General features: G+C 39.6%; 1 protein-coding gene across 1 annotated transcript; it reads left to right on the top strand.

The window, feature by feature from the left end:
- Window positions 1-1051: 1051 nt before the first annotated feature.
- On the top strand, window positions 1052-13470 carry PPWD1 (peptidylprolyl isomerase domain and WD repeat containing 1). Its single transcript, XM_010151950.1, has 10 exons — window positions 1052-1150; window positions 1798-1898; window positions 3052-3172; window positions 6069-6516; window positions 7125-7315; window positions 7796-7985; window positions 9353-9534; window positions 11390-11471; window positions 12052-12234; window positions 13230-13470. Exons 1-10 carry the CDS (start codon window positions 1095-1097, stop codon window positions 13371-13373), a joined length of 1698 nt encoding a protein of 565 aa, XP_010150252.1. The 5' UTR covers window positions 1052-1094; the 3' UTR covers window positions 13374-13470.
- The last annotated feature ends 224 nt before the right edge of the window (window positions 13471-13694 follow it).

Here is a 13694-nt window from a genome sequence, read left to right as displayed (position 1 = left end):
TTACCATCAGTTCAAGTACTGATATTTTTTATTACATTCAGACAGCCCAGGTAATAGTTGCTTTAAAAGGGGGCATCCGTATTGGATAAAGCTGACTTTGAGTGACTTTAGTCTACCAAGAATCTGTAAGTCTGAGTGTTGTTGAAAGAAAAGGGTAAACTGTCACATAAACTCAGTGTTTCCCAATGAGTAGTTGATGAATAGGGGTGGGTGGAGATGGTCCAGGGGAAGGGAGCTTCTCCCCCAGTCATACAACCTTGACAGGCCTCAAACCGCTCTCAAACAAAGACAGTAGGAATCTCGAGGTAAGAGAATAGTAAGATTCAAAAAAAAAAAAAAAGGATTCACACAAACTCCATGGTTCCCAAGCAGGTGGGCTTGAATAGTTGATGAATTGGGGGCAGGTGGGGATGGCCCCTGGGAAGGGAGCTTCTCCCCAGGTTATCAGACCTTAACAGGCCTCAAACTACTCTCTAACAAGGACAGGAGTCTCAAGGTAAGAGAATGGTAAGATTGTGCTTTCCTGTGTAAAGACAGGAGTAACGAACGAATGAGTCACCATTCGCTGAGAAGGTTTCTTCTTTGTTACTATTTGGTATGCAAGACCTGGCTTATTTCTCAAAAGGGGTGCTGGCTCTGTGCAGTTACCAGCCAGTGCCCATCTCTGCGCAGACATGCAGTAGGCAACGATCCCGACAGCGCATGTGGATCGGCTTCTTGTGCACCGGGTGAAGAACCCGGATTTGGGACAACAATACTGCAGCACTGTTAGTCTTCATACTTCTTAGTACACCCTGCATGACTAAAAGAAAGCAAAAATGAAGTCTTCCTGGACCAGCTACTGGCTGGTGAAGAACCCGGATTTGGGACAACATGGGTACAAAGCCACAGTGGAAGCCACTTCCATTATGTTTGCACAAAATCCTAGCGTATTTCTGACCAAAATAGGAGTAAGCTATTCGAGGTTGAGTAAGGGTGAACAGAAGTAAGATGTACCTTTATGGAAAAAAATAATAATTCTTGATTTTTCTTTTTTGTTATCTTTAGTTCTTGAATTTGAACGTGTTTATCTTGAAAATCTACCATGTGCTTCAATGTATGAACGCAGTTACATGCATAGAGACGTCATTACACATGTAGCATGTACCAAGTAAGTGTCTTTTTCTTGCACGGTGTCTCATTGTCAGAGATTTATTTTTGTATATGGTAGAATGTTTTCATAGTAGCATTTTAATAATGGGAAGTTACTGTGTCCAGAGGTGGTGTTCTAAGGTTTGGGGTTTTTTTTTTAAACTAAGTGCATAGGAAAGGGCTTGCTGAGAAGCGAGATTGAAAATTAAGTAGACTAAAAGAGAGTCTTAAAATCCCTATTGCAATGTGGAGTACATAGAGGAATAAGAAAAACTCACTGCATCTGAACAAAATCCCATTCAGCAGAACTGCACAGATCGAGGAGGTAGCTTTCCTCTGTTTTATGTATATACACACACATTAGCTAATTGTAACTCCTTTGAAGCCAGACCTAAAACAGGAGTAAAACTTAGACATTCGAAAGGTACAGTCTTACTGATTTCTTCAGTTCAGGTTGTTGACTTTTCATAGATTAATCCACAGTGCATTAAAATACTTGTTGGCTTTTCTAGGCTTGATAGTACCCATCCAGACAGATGGTCTCAGTGATTTGTTTAAAGCTCATTCTCTATACAGTGTTAATTATGGTGTAAATTACTGCTCCAGGTGGTGTGAAAATGCATAATATGCAAGGGTTTTTGTGTAATTTTTCTTTTGTAATTGCAGGACAGATTTTATCATAACAGCCAGTCACGATGGACATGTAAAATTCTGGAAAAAAATAGAAGAAGGGATTGAGTTTGTTAAACACTTCCGGAGTCATCTGGGTGAGAATTTGCTTTTTCTTCTCACTTTTTCTTCCCTATTGCTCTCAGTCATTTGAAGGATGAGTGGAGATAAAGAAGAGGGGGCTCCTGGGATTAATTTAGTGCAGTCAGGGAATAAGTGATATCTACCAATGTTGCTTCATCATCCTGTCCTGTTATGGTTTGCTCCCAAACTGCAGGAGGGATAGGGTGAGGACAAAATATGTGGGACTGCATCTGCATAGATCCCCTACAACCTTTGCATTGCCTTGTGTCCTGCCTCGGGGAGAGTGACTGGGACTATTTAAAAGTAAGTGAACACGGTTCATAAAATCCAGAGAAGTTTAAAGAGATGTTACTTGAAGTAACATTACCTTCACTCCTTATATTTTATTTCCCTCCCTCAACCCCCCTGCAGTATGGGAAAAAATGGTTATTTTAATCTGGGATTATTGCAACTGTAGGGTAAATTCTGCATCATCGTAATGATTGCCAGATGAATTGCAGTTAAGAATTAATAATTAACCCAGTTTTCTGAGTTAGTAGGTACACATAGCTCCTCTATACTGTGCGAACAGAAAATGAGGTTCTCGTCATAGTTAGACATGATGATTTGCCTGATGGAAAAACCCAGCTTGATAGGCAGACTATAACAATAAGAAAAATAATTACAGTAGATAGCAGAAGTACTGTTTCTTTTTAGAGTTATGAAAAAATGTTGTGGTGGACTTGTGATCTTAACTATCAGCTTCTCATTATATACAGAAAAAGATTGTGGGAACAAAGCTACCAAGCAAAAATAACTATTGTGATAAAGTTAGGGGAGGCTCAGTTGCAGAGTAATTTTGAGTATAATGTGTGTTAATAGCAGGACTGTAACAGTCTATAGAGTTCTGCTGCTTTTTCTAATTTGAGAGAATCAAGCTGAAGAGCACGTTGATTCTCTTATCATAGCATAACATTTTTTAAAATGAGCATTTTAAGTGAAAATAATTGCTATTACAATATTTCATTTATATAGATGATATGTAGTTTTTTATCACATACTTGAGTCTAAAGAGTCATAGAATGCAAAGTCATGTTTTTGTGAGTCATGTTTATTTTTTCTGTGGAATATTGAAATGAAGGATGCTCTGTTCCTGTGTGTTAATGGTATGTTAACTTTTTTTAATAGGTGTTATTGAGAGTATTGCTGTTAGTTCAGAGGGGGCGTTGTTCTGTTCCATCGGAGATGACAAAGCAATGAAGGTGTTTGATGTAGTCAACTTTGATATGATCAACATGCTGAAACTTGGGTAAGTTACTTAGTTATTGAAAATGTTTGTTTGGAATTATAAATGGGGGTTATTTTGCTAAGAGGTAGGTCAGTAATTTGGGTGGTTCCTCCCCCCTGCCCCCCAGTCAGATGAAGCTGGGTAAGTTGCATTATCTGAAATGCACTCAGGGGTTGGGGAGTGCCTTACTGAAAAGAAAAAATTCTGACTCTGTATTCAACTGTGTGTGTGTGAGTGGAGTAGGTCTGTGCGCCTTTCCTCAGTGTCAGATGATAGCACAAAGGTGTGGTGTTTCTCAAAATACTTAGCTAAGTATAATTTTTTTTTTTTACGTTTGTTTGGCACTGAATTTAAAAATTACAGCAACTAATAGTTCCAGTAGAGAAGGAGTTTGGCCTGTATGTATGGTCTTACATCTTGTCGTAGGGATAGAAATTGCCTTCTCCTGTTAGAAAGAATGTTGTTGTTTTCCTTAGTCTTGCTGTTTTAGGATTTCTGGAGTTACACACTATGCAGCTAAAGAATGTGGGAGAAGTAGGAATGGATGTTACAGGAATTATAACAGTACTGGAGGAGGACAAGCTCCACACTGTTAGGAGGGTGGGTTTGGAGAGTTTGAGGATCAATGAATGCTGTACCAAGAGTGGTTGAAATACTGATTTTTGTTTACACAAGCCTTTTAAAACTGGAAACGTTACTCTTTGTAGCCCGCTGTTTGTTGGTTAATTGTGAAATTGAATAGAAGTATAAACTCAGGGGAAAAACAAAAGCTGCTTTTCAGAATGCCCGTACAAAAGATTGTTACCTGCTCTGTAGGTTATAGTTATGGTATCATCCTCCAGGTAATGTATTAGCCAATATGAATTGATTCCCTCTTTGCCTTTTTATACACTTGTTGAATGCTCGGCGCATATGTAATCGATTATGATTGGTTCTTAGCTAAGATTATTTGCTAAAAGCAAGCTTTGTTCATGTAGCAACTTGCAGTTTCTGCCTGGTCAGGTGCAGCGGTTTTGTGAGCTTGAGTGTGTTCACAGTTCTTCTTTCCCAAGACCTTCAGATCTTCTTGCTGAAACATTGTTTCTTCTCTTCTATGCATTGTTCATTCTCTTCTATGCCCTGTAGTGCCCTGTTTGCTCTAGGCCAAAGCCAGGGTTGCTCAGGTTCAAAGAGTCTGCATGACCATAGTCCTGCAGAAAATCCTCAACACCTCTTGGCTGTCTGCTGTGGAAAAATTGCAGTTAACCTTAGTCTTGTTTTTGCTGGTCTTTTCTACTTACCAGTCCTGTACTGTCACTACAAAACTGGTAAAACTATAGGATGAAATAAGATAAATCTTAATACTTACAAAAACTTAATTTGATATAAGGATGTTTTTTTCAGTTTGAGAATTCAGGGAAAACTGAGGTAGAATTTAAATCGATTTGGCTTCAGGGATATCCAGAGAAGGCTACCTGTAACAATTTTCAATAGGATGATCTCAGATGTATCTTTAAAGACTTTTTCCAAGCTCAGCAATCAAGACCCTCCTCTCCTCTCCCCATGTTGTTGTGTGGGTGGTTTTTGGTTTGGGTTTGTGGTCTTGTTTTTGTTTTCCCCAAGGTAATTGGATGTCACCTGAAGTGAATTACTTAATGAAGGAGAGTACATGGCCGTAGGATAAGCATTGTCCTCAATAGACCTTTAAAAGTTAGTATTTCTTGCTCTATCTTCTGCATTAGTGTTTATTGAGCAGATAGTTTCTGTTGAGAATTTTTTCATGGCTGTTTTCTTGGGCTTACAGTGTTTAACATAGAGTCGTAAGGTCTGTGTAGTCTTTTCAGCTTACATTGTCTTGCCTGCTTTGATAGGCATGTGCCAGTGGTATATTGTAGGGTTGATTAGCTTTGTCTCAATTTCTTCAGACCTTTTCAGTCCTAACTAATCCATACATTGTGGCTATCTGGAAACTCCATGGTTTATGCTTCCATTGATGATCTGGAGAAGGGTGGCTGTTTCTGCAGAAACTGTAGATAGTGATGTATAGATTGATGGGTCGTCGTGTTTATTTATGTATTTATTTTATCATGTTCTTTCTAGTGAACCTGGGACAAAGTTCTGGTTATGTTTTTCATTATGAGAATCTTTAACAATCTGGATTTTCAATGACTGTCTGGTAGTGTCTGGCATTTGTCAGTCTTTCATTATCTGTTAGTTTGATACTAAATACGAGTTTTCTACAGGAATTTTTTTTTTTTTGGTTGTCTGTCATTTAGTTCCTGAGTTCTGGTTCTCAAAAGCTTTGCTTTTAAAAAGGACATAACTTACATCATGGTCCGTATCTCTGGTTTGTTTTATCTGTAGAGTATGTATTCGCTAGTAGCTAATGAGCTCCTTCTTAAATGCATTCAGAACACTAACTGAATATGAGGTGGTGCTCTTAATTTTACTTATCGCTTTTTGGTTTGGGGTTTGTAGTGTGTTTTTGGCAAGACCTAGCTGAACATTTCCCTAAGTGTATGGCAAAGGCGGAGTTGTCCTTATTTCCACTGAAGCATTAATTACGTAACCGACGGAAGAGAAATGCTGTTGAGTCACGGAAGTTGGGTAGTAATCACTAATGCCACTGTGCTATTTAGCTGGACTTCCATCCTTATTCTCCTGTTGTAGCCAACTTCTACCATCCCTTTCTATCACAGTCTCTTTATAAAACAATATGGGAGCAACAGAAATTGACCGAGCCGTCGGTTGAATTGTGTTGCTTGGAAAAGCTTGGTATAACACTGTTGAATTTTAGCAAGACAGATACTAGCAAGACTTGTAAATAAAGCTCAAAATTTAATTCTGACACTTGATTTCAAGTTTATAGCATAACTTGATTCTTACCCAACTAACACCATTCCTTTTTTTTTTCTTCTTCTTCCACTTTTTGTTGCAGCTACTACCCTGGCCAGTGTGAATGGGTATATTGCCCCGGAGATGCCATATCTTCTGTGGCAACATCTGAGAAGAGCACAGGAAAAATATTCATATATGATGGACGAGGAAACAACCAGCCACTTCATGTTTTTGATAAACTCCATACATCCTCTCTAACACAAATACGGTTGAACCCTGTCTACAAAGTCGTAGTGTCTGCTGACAAATCGGGAATGATTGAGTATTGGACTGGTACTCCTCACGAATATAAATTTCCCAAGAATGTGAACTGGGAGTATAAAACAGATACAGATCTATATGAATTTGCTAAATGCAAAGCCTACCCATCCAGTATAAGTTTTTCACCTGACGGCAAGAAAATGGCCACTCTTGGGTCTGACAGAAAAGTTAGAATTTTCCGTTTTCTGACGGGGAAGCTCATGAGAGTCTTCGATGAATCTCTGAGTGTGAGTTTGATTTTGCTTCTCTCTCTCTCTATTTTTTTTTTTTTTTTTGGGTGGGGGCAGGACGCGGGAATTTTTCTCTACTTGAATTTATTTACTAGCACATTCACCTAAGTTATCATCTCTTTCTCAAGCTGAGCTTCCTTGCTATATTTTTCTTGCAGAAAACCTTCTCTGCGTTTTCTTCCTTGTCTCATATATTGCTTTGCCCCCAGATTAATTCCTACCAATTTATGTTAGTTATGTAGTGAAACTGAGTTGTTGAAATTCATCTGTGTTTCCATACTGCTAGATTACTTTTTACTAGAAAGCAGTTACAGATAATGCCCATTTCAGGTAACGTCATAATAATGAATGAAATTTGTCATCTTTAGGAAATATGTTAGACAGCTACACACTTTTTTCTTTGCTTAAGCCTAGTAATACAACATGCCTACTGGGTCATTAAAATAAAGAGACTATGACTTGTATTATTTTAATTCTTAGTTAAGCTTGAGTGGAGCAGCCTCACTTTAATTCTGTATTTTCTAAGCATGTGTGTGTATCAGTGTTTTGCTGTATCAAAAGTTTAAAATATGTTCCTATAATAGCGATTTCCATGCCCCCTGCAGATGTTTACTGAACTTCAGCAGATGAGACAGCAACTACCCGACATGGAGTTTGGCCGGCGTATGGCAGTTGAGCGTGAGCTGGAGAAGGTGGATGCAGTAAGATTAATTAATATAATTTTTGATGAAACTGGACACTTCGTACTTTACGGCACAATGCTGGGCATCAAGGTCATAAACGTAGAGACCAACAGGTAAGTTGTCTTGACACACATGGAGAAAAATACATTTCAGAGTCTGTGTTCAGTCATATTTATAGTATATGTAAAATCTGGTATGACTGGGGGTGGGGGGTGGTGTCTCTAATCTTTTGTTGTTATTATTTGGGAGCCTTACATTAGAATGTAGATAAGATACTCCCATATGAGTCGTTGCAGTTTAAAGCTTAGTGAAGTGAGGAGAAAACATGGCAAGCATATCATCAATTAATCTCTGGGATTTCATCGCATAAGGAGGCTGACTAGTAAACTATCAAGTTTGAATAGAGAAGAATTATAAAAACAATAAGTAAAAACTATTTTGAGAGGGTTTTGGAATTTTGCTTTGAGTCTTGCAGTCAGAAAAAGAGATCTGACTGAGTCAGATCCAAAAGAGTCAAAAAGACTCTTTTGAGCCAAAAGAGTCTCTGACTGAGCAGCTAACAGTAGCTGACCTATTTGTATCTTGTACGTCAGGTGTATTCGCATCTTGGGAAAACAAGAGAACATCAGAGTGATGCAACTAGCTTTGTTCCAAGGAGTAGCAAAGAAGCACCGTGCTGCAATCACCATAGAGATGAAGGCATCTGAAAATCCTGTTCTCCAGAATATCCAGGCAGATCCGACAGTTATCTGCACTGCTTTTAAAAAGAACAGATTTTACATGGTGTGTGTGGTTTCTGTTTAAATAACTCCATTGTTGTATTGATGTTTTCTCTGCATTATTAGATTATTTTTCTCATTGCACTTTGCCAGTGCTATTTACCTGGACTATTTGTGAACACAACTTTTCCAGGGGAGTCCCTTTATATTGCAAGTATATTCTAGAATTTTTAGCTTGAGCTAGCTGTAAATTGGCTAGAAACAGCTTCATGTTTTTCATCATTGCTCAAGCACTTAATGAACTTTGATGGTTTCAGCTGTCTAAATTATAGTTCTCCAAGCAGGTTATATGCTTTTGTTCTGGTTGGAGGGAAAAAAACCCAACATTTTAAAAAATGTTATCAGTTTACACTGATAAAGAAACAATAATTAACAGTATGTATAAAATACGTAATAAAATAATCAAATTCAGAGCAGCATCAGGCCTTGGTAGCACCAAGGACATTATGGGCAACTAACCAAGACAGGAGACATCTTCCTGTTTTAAATTTTAGGTGAGATGCTATGAATAAGCCAAACAAGCAAGCAATTCCAGAGTATTCAGTAGTTGATCTGGGATGTGATCACCGTAGAAGTGACAGATCAGTCTGTCTGATGTTACTTGTGCTTGAAATTGACGTGGTTTTCCACTGCAGCAAGAGAATAACCACACAAAGCTTCAGAAAGGATAATGTGTAGTACAGCACAGACGGTGTGATTTGACAAGTGAGGAGGAAGAGTTAGACAAAATCTGGAAACATGACTCACTGCTAGAGAAAATGTGACTCTGTGCATGCAGAAGGATTTGTGATTGTCTCTTGGTATGCAAGTGTACTACTCAGATAAGCAGGTGCTGGTGCACTTGTATATTTGTTCTGTGTTTTCCTGTGAGTACTCTAAAAATTACATTTCTGAGGTTTCTCCTAGTTTTGGGTTAAATTTGCTGTTTTTCTCTAGTTAATGCAGTATTGGAATAAGAGGGTTTAGTTTGACTTGGAGGTAAAACTCAAAGTTTTGTGATGAAACCTGCCAGTTTTGTCTGAACATAACAGAACAACTTTATATTCTCCACTCTTTAAAGAAAAGATGCTGAATTACTATGGCCCTTCTGTTGAAAAGGGGAGCAAGTTTAAAGATCAATCCAAGTAACTTTTTATAATCTGTCACGTTTAGTTGTACTGGAATTTGTGACTGTGGAAATGCTGGTAACACACAGCACTGAAAGGCAAGTGTAGACTGCCTATGAATCTCTTCCTACATTTGAAATCTAGCTGGGGCTTTAGCAGGCCGAATAATCACACTGACCTATTGGGTGCAGAGCTGTGTGTAAGGTAAGAGGGGAAGAAAAAGAGAAGGCTGAGCAGCTAACCTTCCGTTCTTTTCGTTCTGCAGTTTACTAAACGTGAACCAGAAGATACGAAGAGCGCGGATTCTGACAGAGATGTGTTTAATGAGAAACCTTCTAAAGAAGAGGTCATGGCAGCCACTCAGGCAGAAGGTCCCAAAAGAGTTTCAGACAGTGCCATCATCCACACAAGCATGGGAGATATTCATATCAAGCTTTTTCCTGTTGAGTATGTATTTGGGAGTTTATATTTAATTTCATTTTTCCTTCCTTCTGTACTTTTTGGTGGCAGTTCCCGAGAGTTATATTTCAAGCTACACATCATTATTTTCTTCCCCTTTTTCTACCATCTTTGTTTCCTTGGAGCTGCTTAATACATCAGGTTAGGAATGTGACTATTGAGAAATGCTAAGTAGGGTAAAAATAGATCTAAATAACAGTTGGGAGCACAGGTGTGGGTTGGTGGTTGGTTGGGTTTTTTTAATTGTTGGATTTATTTCATTATTATTTTAGGGTTTTTTTCCCTTTCTTAACTTTTGTTCTTTTTCGAAACCGCAGATAGGGGTAGGTTGGAGTGCTCTTCTGGGTAAGCTACATATCACTGTAAAGCAGTCCTGTTTGATTCTGTCTTGAAAAAGAATGCTGATGTTGGCAGCAACAGTAGACTTGGCAGTAGGTCCGTGTAAACCAGAGGAACAGGAGTTTGCAACTTCCACAAGTGGCTGTTGCCCTACACTTTATGTTACTGCAGCTCCTTCAAGAGCAACGTGAAATTTATACCAGCAGATGATGCCAGTGCTGTGTGTATCCAAAACCAGGCATATAATTGAAAAAGCTTTATGCATGACAGTTACTAAAGCTATCATTTCAGCAGCTCTCCTTTGTGATCCTAATATATGCAAAGCTTTTGTTATGAAACTTACGGTTCTGTATATTGACACTTAAACCATTAAACCATTGGTCCCTGCTGCTCTAAAAACAGCTTCATGTTTGAGTAAGCACAGGTAAGGCAACATGACGTCAGTTCTGCACTGTAGAGCTGCTAGCCTTTCACTGCTCTCTGCACCAGTGTCTCCTTGCATCAGGCCCTACATAGTTACGGCATATAGGCTGCAGTAAGGGCATAGCCCTTGCCAGTGAGTGACAAGTCAAGCTACGGTGTTTCTGACGTTCTTTTTTTAATTCTCGTGCCAGTGTGTCACTGTATTTGCATGCATAGTGTTGCTGCATGCAGTAGAAAGTCGAGTGACCAACTTCGTGCTTATGGAGCACACATTCCTTGACTGTGTAAATAAACTATGTAAGTAGAAAGACGGGGAAGGAACATCTAATCAGTGGTGCCTTGAACTAGGATTTGAAGAAATAGATTTAATTCCTGACTGTCATGATTTGGGTCTAGCTGGCAACTAACCCCCTCACAGCTACTTGCTTACTCCCCTCCAGCAGGGTTGGGGAGAGAGTCAGCAGTGTGAAAAGGCAGTTTAACAGGTAAAGAAAAGCCGTGCACGCAAGCAGAGCAAAACAAGGAATTCCTTCACCACTTCCCATGGGCAGGCAGGTGTTCCGCACTGATCCATCACATCTAACAGTTACTTGGGAAGATAAACACTATCACTCCAACTGTCCTCCACTTTCTTCTTCCCCCAGCTTTATGTGCTGGGCGTGACATCATATGGTACGGAATACCCTTTTGGTCAGTTGGGGTCATCTGTCCCGACTGTGTCCCCTCCCAGCATCTTGTGCACCCCCAGCCCACTCGCTGGTGAGGGGGTGTGAGGAGCAGAACAGGCCTTGACTCTGTGTAAGCCCTGCTCAGCAACAACGAAAACATCCCAGTCTTACCAACACTGCTCTGCTTATCTGTGTAATCATACAACTTTGTACTCAGGTTCTTTTGCTTCCAGCTCTGAGTTTGAGGAGGGCAGGGATTTTTTTTTTTTCTCTTTATTTGATGAAAGCACTTTCTACAGTGTGCTGAAAGAACTTGTTTTGTCCAACAGGATCTTAGTCTCAGCTGAAATCTTTTTTGACTTGTCACCATAAAATTTAATACTTACTGTACCCTGCATTTTCTATGATTTTAGGTGCCCCAAAACCGTGGAAAACTTCTGTGTGCATAGCAGAAATGGTTATTACAATGGACACATATTTCACCGTATCATCAAGGTAACTTATGAAAAGTTAAATTTTTTTTTGTTGGTTTAGGTAGTGTACCTTTGTGGTCAGTCCTCTCTGTTAACCCTTTCATTTCCCTCTTTGACTAAGGGTTTCTGGAATAGCTCCAGAGTTCCCTATAAAGTGTGAACAACTCTGAGGTTCTTAAAAGTTTTATCACTTACTGATGTTGTTCACTAGTTGTTCTGCAACTGACAAGATGGAAGAAATCTGAAAATCGTGAGAAAGATAAGTTTGGCAATCCTGCTTGAATTAAGACTTTGTTTCATGTTAGGAGGAGTTTCTTCTAAGGGTTCTTACTTCCGTCGCACTAGGAGCAAGCTGATAGAGCCTGAGTGTTTGCAGGAGGTACAGGTAGTCAGGTTTCTGTCCTTCATTAGCAGGAACAGTGAGTAAACTTGTTTGTTCACAAGTACTCAGTTGTCACTTTAAGAAGCCCTGAATGCTTTGTCCCTTATCCACAGCTTTTTAACACTTACATTTTAGTGAAAGGTTTGAAAAAAATGTCACTGGGCAGAAACCTCTTCTATTTATTTATAGGATGATGTAATAACCTTTAATTTCTATGCAGGGTTTCATGATTCAGACTGGTGACCCGACTGGTACAGGAATGGGAGGTGAAAGTATCTGGGGAGGAGAATTTGAAGATGAGTTTCATTCAACGTTACGACATGACAGACCGTATACGCTCAGCATGGCTAACGCAGGACCAAACACTAATGGATCCCAGTTTTTCATAACAGTAGTGCCAACTGTAAGTAATACGGAAAGCTCAGTTTAAGGCCTGAGATGTGAACTAGATGGGAAATATATCCTTTTCCTGATGGAAAAAGGAACACACTAGTACTACCTAAATAATATTTTCTTGTTATTTTGCAAATAAATGCTGCACACAGTGATGTATACTGTGTAGGCTTCCCAGAAACTGTTAATAGAAAAGGATTTTTGTCAGTTGTGACCAAGTGGCCATTTGCCCTTAATTGCAGCAAGGGCAATACCAAATTCTTAGTAAATCAGACGTGCTTGCAATTGTCTGTTACTAGAGTGTTCTGTATTAATATGCTGGTTTAAACTCAATCTAGCTATTGCTTAGATTGATTGAGGTTTTTGGATGTGGTGCCAGGGTGACTCCTTAGTGTTGCCGTAATACAGGTATGCAAGGAAGCCAGTATTCATGTTGGAAGATTTCCTTTGATCTGTGCACAAGTTCAGAGGCAAAAAATGAAATTTTGGTATGTCGATCTAACAGGTGCAAACCAAATCCTTAAAAGGTAAAACTTAAAGAAACTGGATTCTTAGAGCACTTACTTTAGAAGCATGTGTCTTGTTTAAAATAATAATAATAAAAAAAGCACCCATCTACCATAATGTTGAGGCTCATTAAGTTGTATCAGTGCCTACAGATTGCCGATTGGGCATACTGTATGAATTAAGTAGTATTCTGGGCTGGCACTTAAAATTCAGCTGTGAAAATACCATGAAGTAGACTGAAACAGCATTTCTGCTAACTGGCAATGCACTTCTAGAACTGAACCCCTCTGGTGTGAAGAAAGCAATTGACAAGGTGGGCTTAAATGCCCGAGTGTCAGCTGCACTCCAGTCCTTACTTACGTGGCACTGTGTATGTGATGCTTGTAGTCTAAACACACAGGATCTACCCGTGTTCGTTCACTCTGGGTTGTTGGGACCTAACCTGCACACTGCTTCCTGTTCTAATGCGCTGCTTTCTCCTCCTGTGCCCTCCAACAGCCATGGCTAGACAACAAGCACAGTGTGTTCGGACGTGTGACCAAAGGAATGGAAGTCGTTCAGAGAATCTCGAATGTGAAAGTCAATCCCAAAACGGACAAACCCTATGAGGATATCAGCATCATTAATATCACAGTGAAGTAAGCTATTGCTGTTGAAGGCTCCAGCTTTAAGCAGGAAAAACTTGGCACAGTGGGACCCAAGATGGGACCTAGAAAGAAAAGAAGCATTTTTGATAATTACAATCATAGAATCACAGACTTGTTTGGGTTGGAAGGGACCTTAAAGGTCATCTAGTTCCAACCCCCCTGCCATGGGCGGGGACACCTTCCACTAGGACCAGGTTGCTGAAAGCCACATCCAGCCTGGCCTTGAAGACATCCAGGGATGGGGATAATTCCTAGATAAGAAGTACCAGTTCTCTACTATTTTTAATGTATCTGAAGTGCCCCCCTGGTGACTTTG

Source organism: Eurypyga helias, unplaced genomic scaffold (assembly GCF_000690775.1).
Source record: "Eurypyga helias isolate BGI_N326 unplaced genomic scaffold, ASM69077v1 scaffold20335, whole genome shotgun sequence".
In the NCBI taxonomy this organism is placed as follows: Eukaryota; Metazoa; Chordata; class Aves; order Eurypygiformes; family Eurypygidae; genus Eurypyga; species Eurypyga helias.
The sequence above is the reverse complement of the archived record's forward strand: the minus strand, read 5'-3'. Positions and strand labels throughout refer to the sequence as shown.

Bases quoted from the DNA above. Each gene is read 5' to 3' on its own strand.
- PPWD1 (XM_010151950.1), top strand. From the start codon at position 1,095: ATGTATGAACGCAGTTACATGCATAGAGACGTCATTACACATGTAGCA. The intron at 1,151-1,797 runs GTAAGTGTCTTT...TTGTAATTGCAG, and splicing joins ACACATGTAGCATGTACCAA to GACAGATTTTATCATAACAG. The intron at 11,472-12,051 runs GTAACTTATGAA...ATTTCTATGCAG, and splicing joins TATTTCACCGTATCATCAAG to GGTTTCATGATTCAGACTGG.